The 18,171-nt window shown below is 43.7% G+C and overlaps 1 protein-coding gene across 7 annotated transcripts in view; it reads right to left on the bottom strand.

Moving 5' to 3' along the window:
- The window catches only part of LOC100397885 (high affinity cAMP-specific and IBMX-insensitive 3',5'-cyclic phosphodiesterase 8A), a 71,140-nt gene that overhangs the window by 21,681 nt on the left and 31,288 nt on the right, over positions 1 to 18,171 (bottom strand). For all 7 annotated transcript variants that reach the window (XM_078329054.1, XM_054257275.2, XM_054257276.2 and 4 more), the window contains 6 exons: positions 7,488 to 7,530; positions 4,570 to 4,643; positions 3,979 to 4,143; positions 2,392 to 2,440; positions 1,709 to 1,841; positions 5 to 203 (listed from right to left, as the gene is read on the bottom strand). In XM_078329054.1, coding sequence (XP_078185180.1) covers positions 5 to 203; positions 1,709 to 1,841; positions 2,392 to 2,440; positions 3,979 to 4,143; positions 4,570 to 4,643; positions 7,488 to 7,530 — 663 coding nt within the window. The remainder of the gene's footprint in view (positions 1 to 4; positions 204 to 1,708; positions 1,842 to 2,391; positions 2,441 to 3,978; positions 4,144 to 4,569; positions 4,644 to 7,487; positions 7,531 to 18,171) is intronic.

Raw genomic sequence — 18,171 nt, 5'->3', positions numbered from 1 at the left:
TCACCATTATCCTCTCCTTGGAGAGAAAATAGGCAGTGGCATGAAGCACATCTGCAGCATGCGTAGAATTGTGGTAGGGATTGGAAGAATGATAATTCGCTTCAATAATTCCTAACCACGAACTTAGCGTTGACTCGGAGCAGCGTAAGAACTTACAGATTTCAAATCGAACGAAGATGTGGAGACCCAGATATATCAAAGGCCTATAGAGAGAAAAACACCCACAATGTTAGAACAAAGCAAACAAACAGGCCAAGTGTTTGAGGCCTGAATAAGTTCCAAGCCAAATTTCAGAGAGTGCAGGGCAGCAAAGTGGCGACTGCTTGGGCTGCGTTAGCCTCTTTCTGTGGGGGCCAACCAACTCTGGTTTCACTTCTTGCCCTCAGGGGACCAAGATGCATGGGTGAGAGCGGGCTGACCCCACAGCAGCAGCTCTTGCCTCAGCCTGGTTGGGATTCCTGATTTGCCTGGGGGAGTTTGCTTGCTTTGTCTTTCCAGGTTCAGCTTTCTACTTGCACTCCTGGATTTCTCCAAATAATCCTTTTTCAAGGCTAAGCTTGTGCCACCTTGAACACTATCCTCTCCTTTGGACTTGCTGGACCGATGTCATTGGCAAGACATCCTGCCTATAAGAAAACATTTCCTCAAAACATCGTATGAGCCAGTCACTTCCGTATGCCATAAAATTTTCTCAATAATCTGGAGGTGGGAATTACATTAAGAGGGGATTTTCCCAAAGGTGACCAGCTGGTCATCAAGTTAGGTTCTTACTTAAGAAATCACCTTGACCCAGCATCCGGCCCTTGCCTTTGAAGGCCAAGAAACTGGCTGTGTTGAGGCAGTATCCAGAGGTGATAACAGAACTTAAACTGACCTGCCTTAGCCTGATTCACATGGATGTAACATCATTAGGATACTAACCAGGTGTTCAAAGATTCATATGCCAAGGGAGTATTCTTTTCCACTCTCCTTGGCTGTGCTGGGAGATGGGGAAGTAGAATGTATCAGGTTAACTCAAGGTAAGCCTGAAAAAGTTAAGGGGCTATCTAGGGGACAGATCATCCAGACTGAGATGAGACCTGAGGAGCCATTCCATGGCCCAACAGAGCACACTTCTCCCAAGACACCCTTGGCGGCAGTCCTGGTTGGAATCAGCTCTGTGTACCTCCCTTTCTTATGTGCCCAGCAAACTGCCAACCTTTGGTTAACAGCTCTTCTCTGGCAAGGGACAAAACTCAAGACAAAACACCATTCCTGCTCCCACTCTGTGATCAAACCCAGATACGCATGACTCGGGCTTTGGGTTTCCCTACGCCTATCCGCAACACAGCAATCAGGATCTGGGGGAAGCTCTTATCACATCTGTATGTCTGTTTCTAATAAATTTTGGTTCTAGTCTCTGAGCAGATCTCTTACGTATTACCACCTACAGGAGAAATACTTTTATTTCACAGAAAAAAGTCCTGTGCTACTTGGAGAAGTCACTGGCATAGTTGCATGCTTTCCATTAATGTGCCATTACTGTGGCCAGCAGACTCTTCCCCCAGGCCCTGGTGACCCAGAGCCATCTGCTGCCTGACCACTCCTTCCTGAGAGCCCCTCTCTGCCCAGGGACCAGCTCTATGCAAAATCCACAATCCTTAGGCAGCCTCCTCACACAGGCCCTGGGAATCTAGTTCTCCCCCTGCTGAGCTCTACATGAACTCACCTATTGTGGGTGGCAGCCTCCAATTCAAAAATGTCAAAGTCCCAGGATTCCACGTTGGCCACTGCCCGAGCTATCCGTGGTGGGACATCATCCAGGGAGATGGGAGTTATAGTCCCTGAAACCATTTGAATGTCTGTAAAGTGATGTGATTTGGAGAACAAAATTAATACGCTTTATAGAATTAATTTGTTTTTCTTTTTTTTGGAGATGGAGTCTCATTTTGTTGCCTAGGCTGGAGTGCAGTGGTGTGATCTCGGTTCATTGCAACCTTCACCTTCCAGGTTCAAGTGATTCTCCTGCCTCAGCCTCCCAAGTAGTGGGGACTACAGGCACGTGCCATCGTGCCCAGCTAATTTTTGTATTTTTAGTAGAGACGGGAATTCACCATGTTGGCCAGGTTGACCTTGAGTTCGTGACCTGGTGATCCACCTGCCTCGGCCTCCCAAAGTGCTGTGATTACAGGCGTGAGCCACCGCGTCCAGCCAGGATTAACAATTTCTTAGGGAAGACAGAGCTGCCTCAGAGACAGTTGCTTTGTTTCTGAGGTTTTATGACATACCAACACACTTTTAATGAGGTGAAAAATTATTTAAAAACTTTTATCTGAAAAACTAATTTCATCACTTAAGCAAGACTGCAATATTATACACCGTGATCTAAAAAATTAAAAAGGAAAAACTTACTTTTTGTTGAAGGAACATATTCATTCCCTGATGGTCTTCGTAAACCATCCTGATAAAAATCAAGAAAACAAGAAAAAGTCACAACTATTCTTTCCTTCCTGGAAACTCCAGGTGGTCTTCCCAGAGGAAAGCTCAGGGCAGCCCTCTCAATCAATCCACTCAAGGCTGCCCTGGGCCCAGCAGTCTACCCCTGTGATCACTATGGTCAACCACTGACCTCAGTCACTTACTGGAGAGCACAATAGGCTACTACTGGGAAGGACAGGCCTGGCCCTGCTGGAAGCCAAATTCAGGCACAGGGTCAACACCCGAGAGGTGAGCTTGCATCTTTCTTTTTTTTTAAAGATAAGGTTTTACCATATTGGTCAGGCAGGTCTTGAACCCCTGACTTCAGGTGATCCACCTGTCTCAGCCTCCCAAAGTGCTGGGATTACAGACGTGAGCCACTGCACCTGGCTCAAGCTTGCATCTTTTGCAGGGCAGGTGGTCCTCAAGCCCAGCATTCTTGCCTGCATTCCAGGACCATTTGGTTTCTTAGGGACAACTCTGCTCTGCCTTCTGTTCTTTTCCATTTTCCTGCCACCCTGCTCACTCTGAGGACACAAGGCTTTCCTGGGAACATTGGATCCTCTCTCACCTTCTAAATGACCTCATTCCCCCCAGCTGACACTCCTGGGCTCCTCACCACTGCTCCCAGACCACCTTGCCCAACCCCAGACTCTCAGCAGCCCCCTCTTCTCCAGTCCCATGGCTATTCTCATCCACTCACCTCCAGGACACTATCACACCCCATCCCTCATCATTTTCCCCTCTCACCTACAGTCTGAAGAAGACTCTGTCTCAAACAGGCAAGACCACAGGTTAGGTATTATCAACATTGGAAACCACTATACCTTCTAGATTTCTGCCTGGAATCTTATTTTTATAAAATCCAGTGACTTCAGAAAGCAAGAATTGGGAGGGAGAATTTGCTTCTGACCAAGACAAAAGCTAACAGAGCAATGGAATAATCTATGCTGCACAAAGTTGTCGCTCTCTAGTGAGAGATCTATACCAGACATGTTGAAGGAGGCATCCAGGGCCCCTCAAGAGTCTATGGCACAAAGCCCCTTTCTACTGAAAGATACCCAAACCCCTCTTTCCTACAGTCAACCAAATGTGTGTGGGATGCTTTAAAGTCCAAACTGTTGGACACCCAGGCATCATTTTAAATACATATGGCGGAAGAAAGACATTCTTTCTGTTCTGCACTGAGCCACTTTTCAAGATTCTTAATACAACTAAACAAGCTTTATTTAGATAAACTACTGTAGCAGCCCTAAGCAACACTGGAGAACTAGCTCAGCAGACTGTCAAGATTACATTCTTCCGTGCTCTGCTCCAAGCTAAGCTCTCCCTAGGAGGCAGGCAGCAGGTAGGTGTTTGGCCAGAGAATAGTAGAACCCAGGCAATGAAGGAGAGTTGAGGCCTTGACTAAACCCTATAGTGCCCTGTCTGTCTCTTCAAAGAGATCTGTTTAAATGAATAACCTTAAATGAAGCCAAGAGCAGACAGGATCTAGCCAGGAGCCTAGTCAAATATACTTACAGACATTAAGCCCTCAACAAGGTCACTGGCATGAGGATCATCATCCTTAACACGAAGCTGTTGTGCATATAGTTCAGTGGTTCTTAGAATTTCCAGCACACGGTCTAGGGCTTCTGTCACAGCCATGGGACTGCTTTCCCGGGCAGTGTTGATCATACTGATTGCCTACATTATGGAAAGAAAATACTTCAGTTTCATAACCTTAAAAACAATGGGAGAGCCAGGGATGGTGGTGCATGCCTATAATCCCAGCTACTCAGGAGGCTGAGGAGGGAGAATAACTTGAGCCCAGGAGTTTGAGACCAGCCTGGGCAACAGAAGTGAAAGCCCATCTCTAAAAAACATAACAGCAAACACAAAACCAACGAAATAAAACCCAACAGGACTCAGTCTGGCCATAGTACTTAATACTAATGTGAGACTCGTTAATATGTCCATGTCACATATCCTCTTTCTTCAGAGGAGGCAGCACCACACAACTAAGAGAGCATTCTCATTACTGCAGGTCCCTGTTTCTCCTCATTGGAAACAATCCTTGGGGAGAACAAGGAGCATGTGTGCTCACTGGAGACAGACCACAAACTGCTTCACCTTGGTGATGGGCGCCTCAATTATCATGAAATGTGTCCGGGCCATGGAAGAGTGTCGTCGTCTCTGGTTGGAAACTGTGGAGAAAGGGATGCACAAATCAGGGTGTGCACAGCTCTGGGCACCACACCTGGGCTCACTGTGCTCAGCTGAATGATGAAGGAGCAGAATAGAACTACGAGTTTGCTGAGCTTCCTTCCTATCCTAATAAGCCTGGGGTTTTGGCATAACCAATTCTGTTTCCTTCAGTTCTAGGCACTAGGATGCACAGATGCCCCCGTGGACTGAACTTCTGATGTCACAGGATAGAGAGAAAACAGAGGAAACGATCTAGCAAGCCAAAGCCAAACAGCCTCTTTTTGTGTTTATGTACCATGCACAATGCCGTGGGCCTCTCAGACTGTGCCATGCATCCCCATTTCACAGAGGAGGAAACGGGGAGCTGCTTTGCAGATGAGTGCACAGCAGGGTGGGTGCTGAACTCAGCTCTTCCCACAGCCATGGAGTGGCTTCCCTATCTTCTCTTGGCTTCCTCACCCGAAACCTCTCTCTGCTCATGGACAGGAACTGAATGCAGGCCCCTAGCACTTCCTCTGCACTGTCAAGAAGCCTCTTCATCTGCTGTTTGCTTCTCTGTCCAATTAAACTACATCTGCTTCTCTGTGGACATTGAGAGTGAACATGTCAAGGTTACCAATGACCTCCTTTTTGCTAAGTCTGAAGGCTACAACTCAATCCTTGCCTGACCTGACTTGACTGTGGTACTAGACACAACTGATCCCTTTCTGGACACTCCTATTTGCAGAGTCCACACTCTCATGGTTTTTCTTTCCATCTCTTACTATTCCTTTCTAGTTTCTTCCATGATTTCCTCCTCCTCAGCACCCCCAGTTTTCCAAAGGTTCTATCCTTAGCCCTTCTCAGTCGACAAAACCTCCTTGGGAGATCTCATTCCTTCCTATAGCTCTAATTCCTATGTTGCCATCTTACCCCAGGCCTCTCTCCTGAGCTCCAGACTTAACTAACCACTTACCACCTCATTTGGATACTCCTCAGGAACTGCAAATGAATCGATTATCCACCATTTACTTTTTCTTTACCCAAATCTGTTCTTTAACCCAGGTCACTGAACAGCATCTACCATAAGGTAGACAAAAGTCATCCATCACTTCTCCCTCTCCCTTCTCCTCTCCTTCCACTGGGTCAGCCAAATCTAAAAATTCTACCTCCTAAACACCTCGAGTCTATCCCCTGCTCTATCCCTGTTTGAGCTCAGACACTTGTCATCCTCTGTGGATTATAACAGCCTCCAAGATCAGTTCCAAAACACCAACCTTACCCCCTTCAACTTATTCTCTGCAGACGGCTAAGCAATCGTTCTAAAACAAAAATCCAACCAGATCTCTCAATCAAAACACTTCAACAGCTCATCCTTGTTTTTAGGGTAAGATTCAAACTCCTCAGTGTGGCACCCAGAGTCTTATGAGGTCTGTCCCCCTCTCTCCAGCCACCTTGAACTATTGATGATTTGTTAGTTTGCCTCCCAAACTTCTATGACTTGGTACATACCACTTACTTGGGAATGTGCCTCACCTGCTTACCTCACCTGCTTACCCCAGATCTTCTTTGAAGATGCAGTTCGAGTATCATAACTTTTGGGAAACTTCCCCTTAAACAGCCTTTCCACATGACCACAGCAGTGCTTTGGTGTCTTTCCTTCCTTGCTAACGTGAATGACCTGGGGGCAGGGACAGTTTTTCCTGTCTTTCCTAGGTGATCAGTACCGTGCCTAGCATGTGCTAGAAGCAGCATGTGTATAAAAGCTCAATAAATACACATCTGCTTCACCAAAAACCTGCACCCTCCTGTGCACAAACCAAAGTTCTACTAAATAAGCCACTTTGATTCTGTGGCTCCCCTGCTAAAAATCCTTCAGCACCTCGGAGATAAAGAACTTCCTGGCATTCAAGAATAGGTACAGTCAGCCTTCAGCAGCCTGCCTTTCATCTCTCGCTGTTTCCCACGAATGCACTGCATCAGCACAACTGCAATGCCTTCTGTCTCTGGAACGGCCATGACACCTGCTCCTTTCATCTGAGACATGACACTGCACCCTCTCCAAGTGTTCACACCTTTACATTTCCCCTCTCCTCAACCACATGGAGCCGGAAGTGTGTGTCCTTCCTCTGAGCTGCATGGTGAGTAATATCCACATGGCCACCTGATGAGCCTGGGCTGGGAATAGGGTTATTTGTTCCTTCATTCTCCCCTCTTTTATTCCATTCAACAAACCTTTACTGGGCACCCACCATGTGTGATGCCCTAAGCTAGGCATTAGGGAGGTGAAAATGTTAAGGTATGGTCCATGTCCTAAAAAGGAGATGGTCAGTGGAAAAAAGAATTAAGAGTTACGGTAATAATTTTGAAGTTCAGGAAAAGCCTGGGTGGGGGGAGGTGGGAGAGAGGGGGGTGGAGTGGCAGATTCTCCTCTGGGAGTGGGAGCAGAAAGGAGATTAAATGGAGTCTTGTAGCTGCAGCCAAGATGAGGAGGAGGAAAACAGCATTTCCAGGAGGGGGGAAATTGCTTGTGCAGATGGAGCAGTGTGGCTGAAGGGCAGGTAGCAGTATGTATGAAGGATGTGCTGTGAGGAGTGGAGGGAGACTAAACAGGCTTTAATTTCTACTTGACCATTTCAAAGTTACTATATGTAAATACAAGATCTTCCTGTTCCCAAAGGCCCTAAGCTTGCTGCTCCCCTAGTGCCTATAGCAAGTTATAGATGATTCTGTTAATTTTCGCACAGTGGGCAGAGATGGACCATGTCTCCACCCTGTCTCAGCCCATGAATTTTTAGTATAGAGCAAGTCATCCGTTTTTTCATTTATACACACTTCTCCTAACTCTTTCCCTAGTAATTCACCTGACTGATAGCCCATTGTTTCTTCTACCGCAGGATTTGCATACTGAAAAAGAAAAAACATCAAGTTAACTGAAAGTAATTTTGAAAAAGAGGACAATCAAAGGTCTTCAACATAAGCCCTGCAGTTTTTTTCGCCAGAAAAAGCTCAGAAGTCTGCCCTTCATAATTCTGAAGCCCAGATGAGCTTCTGCTGGGCTTTCTGCTATGTTCTCCTGAGGCTCCAGGAGGGCAGCAGGCTCACTCCCACTTCAACAGGGGCAGAGAAAGGGGTGTATGTGCACAGGGCCAAACCAGGAACTTCTATAACAGGGCTGTTTAGATTCAGGGACAATGGAATAAAGCACCAGATAAGAGTGCAAAACACTCAGGCTCTCCTCCCCCTCCACACAGCCCTCAGCAAGTCACTTAATCCCTCCAACACTCTTATCCGGATATGGGAAGGAAACATTTCTCTTGCTTCTTTCATATGGTTCAAATAAATGATGTGTGAAAAGCAGGCTATGAACTAGGAAGTAATTACAACTGTAAGGCTCTATGGTTAAGTTTCAAATACGACTATAAGATAAGCAGAACATGAATGGGAAAAAGTGTGCATGTGCTAATGATGATAACAATCGAACAATAATTGATACTATCTGTCAGGGTCTGTTTTCCTCACTGGGCACTACAGTAAACACTTCACGTACATGAACTCAAACACTGGCCCATGCTGCCCCTCAGGGCACCAACTCAATGTCAACACCATCAACCCTTTAACACGGAAGTCACAGGTCAGATTAAAGTGAAGGACTGGAGAGCCCAGAAGTAAAATCAAAGTGGAGCTGATCCTCAGATAAAAGGAATGTTTTTTCTGGCACAATTTCTTTTTTTGCTGTTACCTGAAAGCATTAAGCTACGTTGCCTTAAGTCACTCGTATAAACCCACTTAGATAATGTGTAATGTATTCAGTACTTACTAGGTATGTTATTTCTGAAACTTTTAGTTGTTTCTAGCATATTTCTGTTAAGTGCCAACTATCTTCTAAGACAGTGGTGGTAGAAGATAGTTTGCACTTAACAGAAATATGCATTTCCATGAACTTACACAAATATGCACTTACAGAAATATGGCTCAGGCGAGTAGCAGGGACTACAGGTGTGAGCCACCACGCCTGGCTAATTTTTGTATAAGAAACCCCATGCCTGGCTTTTTAATAAAGATGGGGTTTTGCCACATTGGCCGGGGTGATCCTGACCTCAAGTGATCCACCCGCCTCAGCCTCTCAAAGTGCTGGAATTACAGGTGTGAGCCACCACGCCCATCTTTATTTTCTTTTATTTTTTGAAATCAACTTTCAAGGGCTTGGAATGGTCTGTATATCATCATACTCTCACAGCGCAGAAAGAAAAGAGGCCCTGAGAGACCAGTTTGAAGGACATTCACATTTACGATGGCAACATTGTTAACAGCCTTGTCCCTCTAAAAAAACTCATGAGAGTAATTGCTTTAGGTCTGAACTCAGAAACTGTACTTCTCCTGAGTCACTTGCTAGTTTTAAATCTGCAGAATTCTGGAACTCTTTTCGTATTTGGTGAGGCTGTGGAAGCTCAGAGGCGAACCTGTGACCCAGCCCCGTGGCAACCATGCATGCCCTTATGGCATGCGCTCTCACATACGGACTTGACTCCTGACTTAACTGGCCAGTTCTCGTGTTCCCTTGGCCTGATTTCCTTTTTGTTTTTTTAATCTATTATATGTATTTTTTAAGTTATTTCAACTCTTTTTTGAAACAAAATGAGAGAGGGCAGTCCTAAAGCTGAGGTAGTCCCCACTCTCCTACCCGCCATATTCTAAGTGGAATGAGTCAGGCTGGATTTTCACTGTTTTCATTTGTCACCACAGGTGTACAAGGTGTCTATACGCTGGGCTAATGAATCCTGGTTGTGCAAATTAGCTTCTTGAGCAACAGTCCCTAAATACCAGTTACTTTTCATTGCCTTACTAAATACCATATAATTCTCTCAAAATGTTCTTTCAGGAACACCACGGGGCATATTTTTGAAGACAGAGGTGCTATAAAATCTACAAATTTGACAAGCTATTCAAACTCTAAAATGGCTTGGAATATTTAACTCAAAATATAAAATTCCTATAGTAATAGCTGGGCACAGTGGCACATAGTTGTAATTCCAACACTTTTAAAGGACCAGGTAGGAAAACTGCTCGAGTCCAGGAGTTCAAGGCCAGGCTAGGCAATATGGTGAAACTTTTTCTCTACAAAAATTAAAACATTAGCCAGATGTGGTGGTACATGCCTGCAGTCCCAGCTACTCAGGGGGCTGAGGTGAAAGGATCATTTGAATCTAGGAGCTCAAGTTGTGATCATGCCTCTGGGTGACCCTGAAACAGCAAGACCCTGATACAAAAAAAAAAAAACTTCCTATAGTAATATAGAAATAATACCCAGGTATAAACCAAATGCATTTGGCAATGTGTATGATAAAAGAATTCTATATACTTCCTGGAGGAAAAGAAAAACTTTACAAAAGTCAACAAAACAAAAGAAGAAAAAAATTATATGGACTATATTCAGTACCTATGAATCCATTTTGGTGGAAAATAAATAAAATGTCAAAATGTCTTCTTCAAAAGAACTATATATCATTCAAACCAGAGAGAAATCATTGTCTACAGGTAGAAAAAGAATATTTAAAAATCTAATTATTATCCAGTTCAAAGAGGTAGAAAAAAAAAAAAAAAACCTAATTATCCCCACTCTAATTCCAGGTAATGAAGAAGTGAAACTAGGATACCCCACCTGATCGTGTTCAAGTATTCAGAGAAATATCATTAAAAAGACAGAAATAAACAGAAGCAGGACTTAGAGATCCTGATTTTTCCTTTCTCCCAGTTCCTCTTCCATTTTATTAGCTGTGTCAGCCAGGACGCTTGTGGTTTCAAGTCAAGAAAATTAATCTTAGAGCATTATGGGATAAAATGGATTTACTACCTCATGCTAACTAAGAGACCAGGGTCAGCTCTTGTGAGCTTCAGGAAAGGTTTGGTAGGACTTCAGCTCTGAGGGTCTGCAATTCTCTACACCTGTTCTCACCCAGGAGTTGGCTTTGTCCTCACTGTGGGGGTTGCGAGGGGAGTGGGAGTAACATCTCCCAACCACTCCAAAGTCTGATTGGGACAGTTTCTATTACATGCCTGCCCCTGAACTAGTAACAGACCAGAGGAATTCCATGTCCTGCTCAGCTTAGGCCTGAATTATGTATCTATTACTGAACCAATAAATGGGGAAGGGAGGTTGCTGGGGCCCACCCTGGCTAGCTGGCTATTCAAACCCAGTTCCTCTTCTTCCTGGGCACACAGCTAGATCATATTTCCCAGCCTTCAGTGAAGTTAAATGTGGCCATGTGGCCAATAAAGTAAATAAACTGACACGGACCACTTCCAGACCTGGCTGTTAAAAACCTCTCACCCATGACCCTCCATGCTCCTTCCCCTTTTAGGAGCTTGTCCATATAGACAAGCATGGCGACCTTGGCAAGCATATATTGAAGATAAAAGAGCCACAGATAGAAGGAGCCTTAGTCCCTGAATCACTACTTAGAGAAGAGTCTTCCACTGATTGAGAACATCGATTTGAAATTTTACACGACTGGGAAACTTCTACCAGGGTTGTTGAGCCTTTAGTATATTTTTTGGTTTGTTACAGCAATCAGCCTGTCCTAACAAATCACCCAGAAAGTTGGGTGATTTGGCCAAGATATAGGGTTAGCTGATGAAACAGAAACACAAGAACAAGATGCAGACTGGACACCATGGCACATGTCTGTAATCCCAACACTTTGGAAGGCTGAGGTGGGAGAATTGCTTCAGTTCAGAAGTTCAAGACCAGCCTGGGCAACAAAGTGAGACTCCCCGTTTTTATAAAATATTTAGAGATTAGCAAGGTGTGGTAGTATCCACCTGTTGGCCCAGCTACTCAGGAGGCTGAGGTGTAAGGATTGCCTGAGCCCAGGAGGTTGAGGCTGCAATGAGCCTTACTGCACCACTGCACTCCAACCTGGGCAACAGAGAGAGACTGTGAGTTGAAAAAAAAATTTTTTTTAAAAAGAAAAAGCATAAAACAGGATGTTTTTTGCATACCTTACAACCGGTATGCAAAAACAGAATTGAGAACAAGTAGTTAGTATAAAGGACAGGGTAAAATGAGAAGTGATGAGCAATGAAGGGTAGCTATCTCTTAGGCAGGCTACACGAAGTACGGAAGAAGGTCAACTGGGAAGCCCTTTCTGTCAAACCTTGCTTGAAATTTTCCTACAAATTGCCTATTCTTCTCTTAGCAAATAAAATAAGTGGAAAAGTTCTCTGATAATTCAGAATACAAACCACCTTAGAGTCAGATTAGGAACAAAAACTATCATTACACATAAAAGTAGTATTAATTCTCAAGCTGAAAAGCATTTCAGGGCTGGGGCTGAACCCCAGTGAAGGCACAGCTATTGTTCTAACCAGTACCCTCACTTCCTCTGAGGGCTGCTCCCCCTCATTCCAACTACCTAGTTCTGAGAAAGTTGTTACCCATCACAGAGGTCATCCACTGGCTGCTGGGGTGGGCAGGTGTTCCCAGTCAGGCCCATCTTGGTTTTTTTCTAGGATTTTCAAACTGGAATTAAGGGAAGAAGCCCTCTACTGAAGAAGCTATAAAATGTGAGAACAGGAGCTATTGATGGACATTGTTTCCCATTGAATAGCAAAAAGCAGCCCACAGAAACAAAGACGGCACCAACAAGATGGAAAAATGGAAAAAGAGTCCTGGTTTCATTGGTACCAGAGGCCAGCATACTCATGTCCTTCCCTTGGCCTGGTTATGTAAGCCAGAGCATGATGATCACAAATTCCACTTCTGGCCTCAGCTAGTTTAGATTGGATTATGTTACTTGCAGTCAAAAGAAATCAGACCAATATAATCAGGTTAACTGGTCTGAAAAAAAAAGAGACAAAAAATATTTATGACATTTCCTAAACTCAAAAAAGTAAAATAAAAAATACAGAAATATCAAAGTATAGCTGTGATATAATAAGAAATACATATTTTGGTCTTCCTCCACAGTTCCTTGCTCACAGCTCTTTTGTTAAACTATTTGTCTTTTGTCCTGCAACAGGCCTGGGGCAGCTCCAGGCCAATAAAGGTGAAAAAGTGACTTATGTTATTCATAACAAGCCCCTTCCACAACACCAGAGTTTATGCTAATGAGGTAATTTGTGGGAAGCCCCCAGATAACCACAAGATGAAGTGCTGGCTGCCATAGGAAGCAACCATAGGATTAGAGGGTTGGAATTTTCAGCATACCTTCCCCGCTTTCCCCAGGAAATGGGTTGAAGATTGAGCTGATCACCAATGGCCAGTGATTTAATCGACCATGTCTATGTAATGAAGCCACCATAAAAATACAAAAGGATGTGTTCAGGGAGCAGCCAAGCTGGTGAGCAAGAACACATCCACATGCCGGAGGGTGGTGTGCCTAACCCTACAGTGACTGAAGCTCCTGTGCTTGGGACCCTTCTAGACCTAGCCCTGTGTATCATATGTCTGTTCATTTCTATCCTTTAATAAATACATACTTCACAATAAACTGGTAATCTAGAAAGTAAACTGTTTTCCTGAGTTCTGGGAGCCAGTCTAGCAAAATCATGAATCCCAAGAAGAAGGCCATGAGAACTTCCAATTCATAACCAAGTCGGACAAAAATTGGGGGCAACCTAAAGACCTACTACTTGCAATTGGCATCTGAACTTGGCAGGGGGCAGCCACATGGGATCAAGTCCTTAGCCTGAAGGATCTGCACTAATTCCAGTCAGTGTCAGAATTAAACTGAACATGAGGGCACCCAGCTGGTATCCACAGAGAACTGAACAGCTGCTTTATGTGTGTGGGAGAAACTCCCATACTACTGGTAGCAGAAGTGAGAATGGTTTGAGGCTGGGCATGGTGGCTCAAGCCTTTAATTCCAGCACTTTGGGAAGCCAGTGCAGGAGGATCACTTGAGGCCAGGAGTTTAAGACCAGCATGGGCAACACAGCAACACCTCCATCTTTTAAAATAAAAAAAAAAAAGGTAGAATTTTGAAAAGGTGAACCTTTAAGGTAACCCCAAATCCCCCGGGTTGTCATAGGATTAACTTAACTCATGCACAAAGTATGTAGAACAGTGCCTGGTATGCCGTAAACAGCCAATACATGACAGCTTTATTGTTACACCAATCTTAGTATTTCCAGGTTAATGACCCAGGGTTTAATAAGTTAAGATGTCACAGCTAGAAATGTGCAGAGCTGATCATAGAAAGTGTGTTTGTGCCACACACTCATGTTGTGATCTCATAACCCAACACTCAGCAGTGCACCATCAAATCCAGAAGATCTTTGATTTGTAATGACAATTTATTCAGGTGCCCAACAAGGTGAAGCCACTTCAAGAACCTCAGACCGCCTGTGGAGTTCAATAAGTATATGCAGTATCAGCCACCATGCTCTTCCAGTCACTAGGATATCCATCCATTCTCTGCAACTTTTTCCCATTCTCTGGGTCCTCAAGACCATAGTGCAACAGCCAGGAGGGCAAAAGCTGTCCCACAGCTGAACACAGGAACCTCTCCATCCTCTGAGTAGGCATGACCTTGACAGCTGAAACCTTTTACCCTTAGTCTTGCCTTGTTTCTGTAATGAAATACTGCATGTACAAAAAGAGAGGCCATCTTTTCCAGATATAAAACACTTCTTTTAACAGTTGCCTACTTCCTTCTTAGTGCTCCACTTTCACCGAGGTTTTTTGTTGTTGTTGTTGTTAATTCCACTGATTAAGTTGGGAAGAAATTCTCATAGAGTACTGGCAAGGAAACCACACTGTCTATCAAAAGTCCAGAGGTTATCAAGTCCATAGAAATGTGAGTGCTCGAGGCATTCAGTGTGTGAGGCACAGGAAGAAGCTGGAGAGGGGGCAGGAACCCATCAGGCTGGGCTTTACAGACCAAAGAAAGGAGTCTGAATTTGGCAACTGGGAGTTACAGGGTGTGTTAGGCAGGAGAATAGAACAATCATGTCTCCATTTGCTCACTCTGCTCCCTTTCTGAACCTCTGCTTGCAGGGTAGAGCTCTCCTAGACCTATGCATGTGGGTTCTGGTTATCTGGCAATTAGAAAAATGAGATCTGAAGACATGTTTTTTTCAAAAGAATGGATAAGGTAAAATTAAAATTCCAGAAAATTGCCGGGCACGGTGGCACATGCCTGCAGTACCAGCTACTTGGGAGACTGAGGTGGGAGGATCGTTTAAGCCCAGCAGTTCTGGGCTGTAGTGCACTATGCTTAGTCTGCACTATGTTCAGCATCAATATGGTGACCACTTGGGAGCGGGGGACCACCAGGTTGCCTAAGGAGAAGTGAATAGGCCCAGGCTGCAAACAGAGCAGGTCAAAACTCCCATTCTGATTAGTAGTGGGATCGCGCCTGTGAAGAGCCACTGTACTCCAGCCTGGGCAACAGAGTGAGACCCTGTTTCTAAAAAGAAAAGACCAAAAAAAAAAAAATTCCAGAAAATTTCCTCAGGAGAAAGAAAAACAAGGCAGATTATTTTAGCTACCGGGCTCTACAGTGGTAGAGAAAGCTGAGAATGCTGAGGGCCAGGGCAAAGCCCTCACTGCCACCGTTTAGAAACTATTGACTCCAAATGGACCTGGTGGGGAGGAGCCAGGGCCCAGTTCACAGGCCTTGCTCGAAGGTCTTTCCAGAGCCTAGTTAGGGGAAAGGTACACTTCTCTGATTAGCCAGGGCCTGCAAACTGGAAGAACAAGCTCACTTCATAATAGTCCTGACCAGAGACCACTTCTAGCCAGCCTACATTATTTTACTACACCAGAAACAGAACACAGTAAGCAAAGCTAGCCCGATAAACAACTGAACCTAAACCTAAATCATGTGATTACCCAAGAAGTTCAGTGGGATCTGAAGCTGTCCTACATTGCAGAAACATTCTCAGCCTTGGAAGACAAACACAGCTTTTGGTACTGAAAACTGTTTTTGGTTTACAGGCCAGAAAACCAGTGCACGCCTGTTTATTTTTCCATTATCAGTATATTCAGCAGCACTAAATGGATTATAACCGAGGTTCCTTCTCCAGTGACCCACAGGTGGGAAAAAAAAAAATTCTGGTTAATAGGCAAAGAAAAACAAGAAAAGTCTGTCACTTCTAAGGTGCATTAACAGATTAGAAGGTGTCTTCCTGTAACTTCTCTCACATCCACATTTTACATACAAGGAACTGTGGCTCAGAGACAAGTTACTCAATTTTCCCCAGCTAACACAGCTAAATAAGCATCAAAGCCAAAGAGACAGCCCAGAATTTGAGCCCAAGTGAGCATATCTTCTTAAAAGGGAGACCACAGCTTATTCATCATCACATAACCAGCAAATGTCCAATGCAGTTCCTAGCCCACAGTAAGCACCAAGTGTTTGTTGAATGAATGAGGGAATACTTTATTGTTAATAAAGAATGTAGGCAAGGTGGAATGGCTAACACCTCTAATCTCAGCACATTCAGAGACCGAGGCGGGCAGATCACCTGAGGTCAGGAGCTCTAGGATATGCCTGGCCAACATGGTGAAACCCCATCTCTATTTTAGTAGATTTATTTTACAAAAATTAGCCAGGCGTGGTGGTGGGCGCCTGTAATCCCAGATACATGGGAGGCTGAGGCAGGAGAATCACCTGAACGTAGGAGGCAGGGGTCGGAGTGAGCTGAGATCACCCTGAATTCCAGCCTGGGCAACAGAGTGAGACACCATCTCAAAAAAAAAAAAAAAGAATGTGACCTATCAGGAAAATTCACCAAACTAGAGTTCTCTCTGTAGATGGAAAATTTACAAGAAAATATCTACAATGGAGTTCAAAAAGTAAGACTAACAAACCATTAAAATAATTTCTAATTCATAGCCTCTGAAAACTAATCTCACTAGAGTTTAGTGTCTAATGGAAGAATTAACTTTTGCCAACATTGAAAATGAGTATATGTTTGCTCATACAGTCAAATATCAATTATCTTCATAGAGGTGTTCTGTGCCTTTGAAAATCCTGCTGGCCCTCAGGGTGTTATTCCTGCCTTCTTCAACCCAAGGCAAGGTTTTATTATAATACTCCTCATGGGAAATTTTTGGCTTTTTAAGACTATTTCTTAATTCTAGAATAACAAATAAAGCATACTGATTTAGGGAGAACAAGACTTCCTGCTTTTATCGAAAAATGATACAACAGTAAAGGAAGTTGATAAAAAATACAGTTAATGACTACATATTAATAAATACTGCAGGTTTCATTGCCTGCACTCTCCAGCTCCCATAGAAACTGAGAAGAAAAAGTAGGTATCCGGACATGTATTTAAAATGAAAACAGAGCCATTTTGCAATAATCTAGCAATCCCCTAATGATATCCAAGTTTAGAAATTCCAGGTGTACAACTTCTTTATTGCTTCTGATACAGTAAAGTCTGCTGGACAAGGGTACACTTTGCAAACCTGAATCAGAAAAGCATGCAGAGCGTCTGATGCTAGGCAATCTCAGTGAAATGACCAAGGAAAGTGAAGTAACTCTGGTTCACCTCCCATGGATATAAAAGGTATCATGGGATAAAGAAATAGAGTTAGCTTGGGATTCTTGTCTCAGCTTCACCAGTACTTTCAGTGTGATCTTGCAGATGTCTCCCAAATGCCTTAGGGTTTCAATTTCCTCCTCCATAAAATAGGGAAGTTGAATATGATAAAGTCAAAGGTCCCACTAAGGAATTAAATTCTTAAGAAAATGGAAGATTTCAATAAGTAAATGTAACTTATGTAAAGCCAAGTTAACACATTAAAAAATTTTTATTAATACCTAGGAAAACAACTTACAAAGAACGTAAGGGACCTCTTCAAAAAAAACTACAAAACACTGCTCAATGAAATAAGAGAGGACACAAACAGATGGAGAAACATTCCATGTTCATGGTTAGGAAGAATCAATATCATGAAAATGGCTATACTGCCCAAAGTAATTTACAGAATCAACACTATCCCCATCAAGCTACCATTGACTTTCTTCACAGAACTGGAAAAAACCACCATGAACTTCATATGGAACCAAAAGAGAGCCCGCATAGCCAAGTCAATTCTAAGCAAAAAGAACACAGCAGGAGGCATCACACTACCGGACTTCAAACTATACTACAATGCTACAGCAATCAAAACAGCATGGTACTGGTATCAAAACAGAGATAGAGACCAATGGAACAGAACAGAGGCATCAGAGGCAACACAACATATCTATTGGGATTAAACCTGACAAAAACAAGCAATGGGGAAAGGATTCCCTGTTTAATAAATGCTGTTGGGAAAACTGGCTAGCCATGTGCAGAAAGCAGAAACTGGACTCCTTCCTGACACCTTACACTAAAATTAACTCCAGATGAATTAAAGACTTAAACATAAGACCTAACACTATAAAAACCCTAGAAGAAAATCTAGGCAAAAAAATTCAGGACATAGGAGTAGGCAAGGACTTCATGACCACAACACCAAAAGCATTGGCAACAAAAGCCAAAATAAACAAATGGGACCTAATGAAACTCCACAGCTTCTGGACATCAAAAGAAACAGTCATTAGAGTG

The sequence above is a fragment of the Callithrix jacchus genome, chromosome 6, assembly GCF_049354715.1.
Source record: "Callithrix jacchus isolate 240 chromosome 6, calJac240_pri, whole genome shotgun sequence".
NCBI classification, from domain to species: Eukaryota; Metazoa; Chordata; class Mammalia; order Primates; family Cebidae; genus Callithrix; species Callithrix jacchus.
The sequence above is the reverse complement of the archived record's forward strand: the minus strand, read 5'-3'. Positions and strand labels throughout refer to the sequence as shown.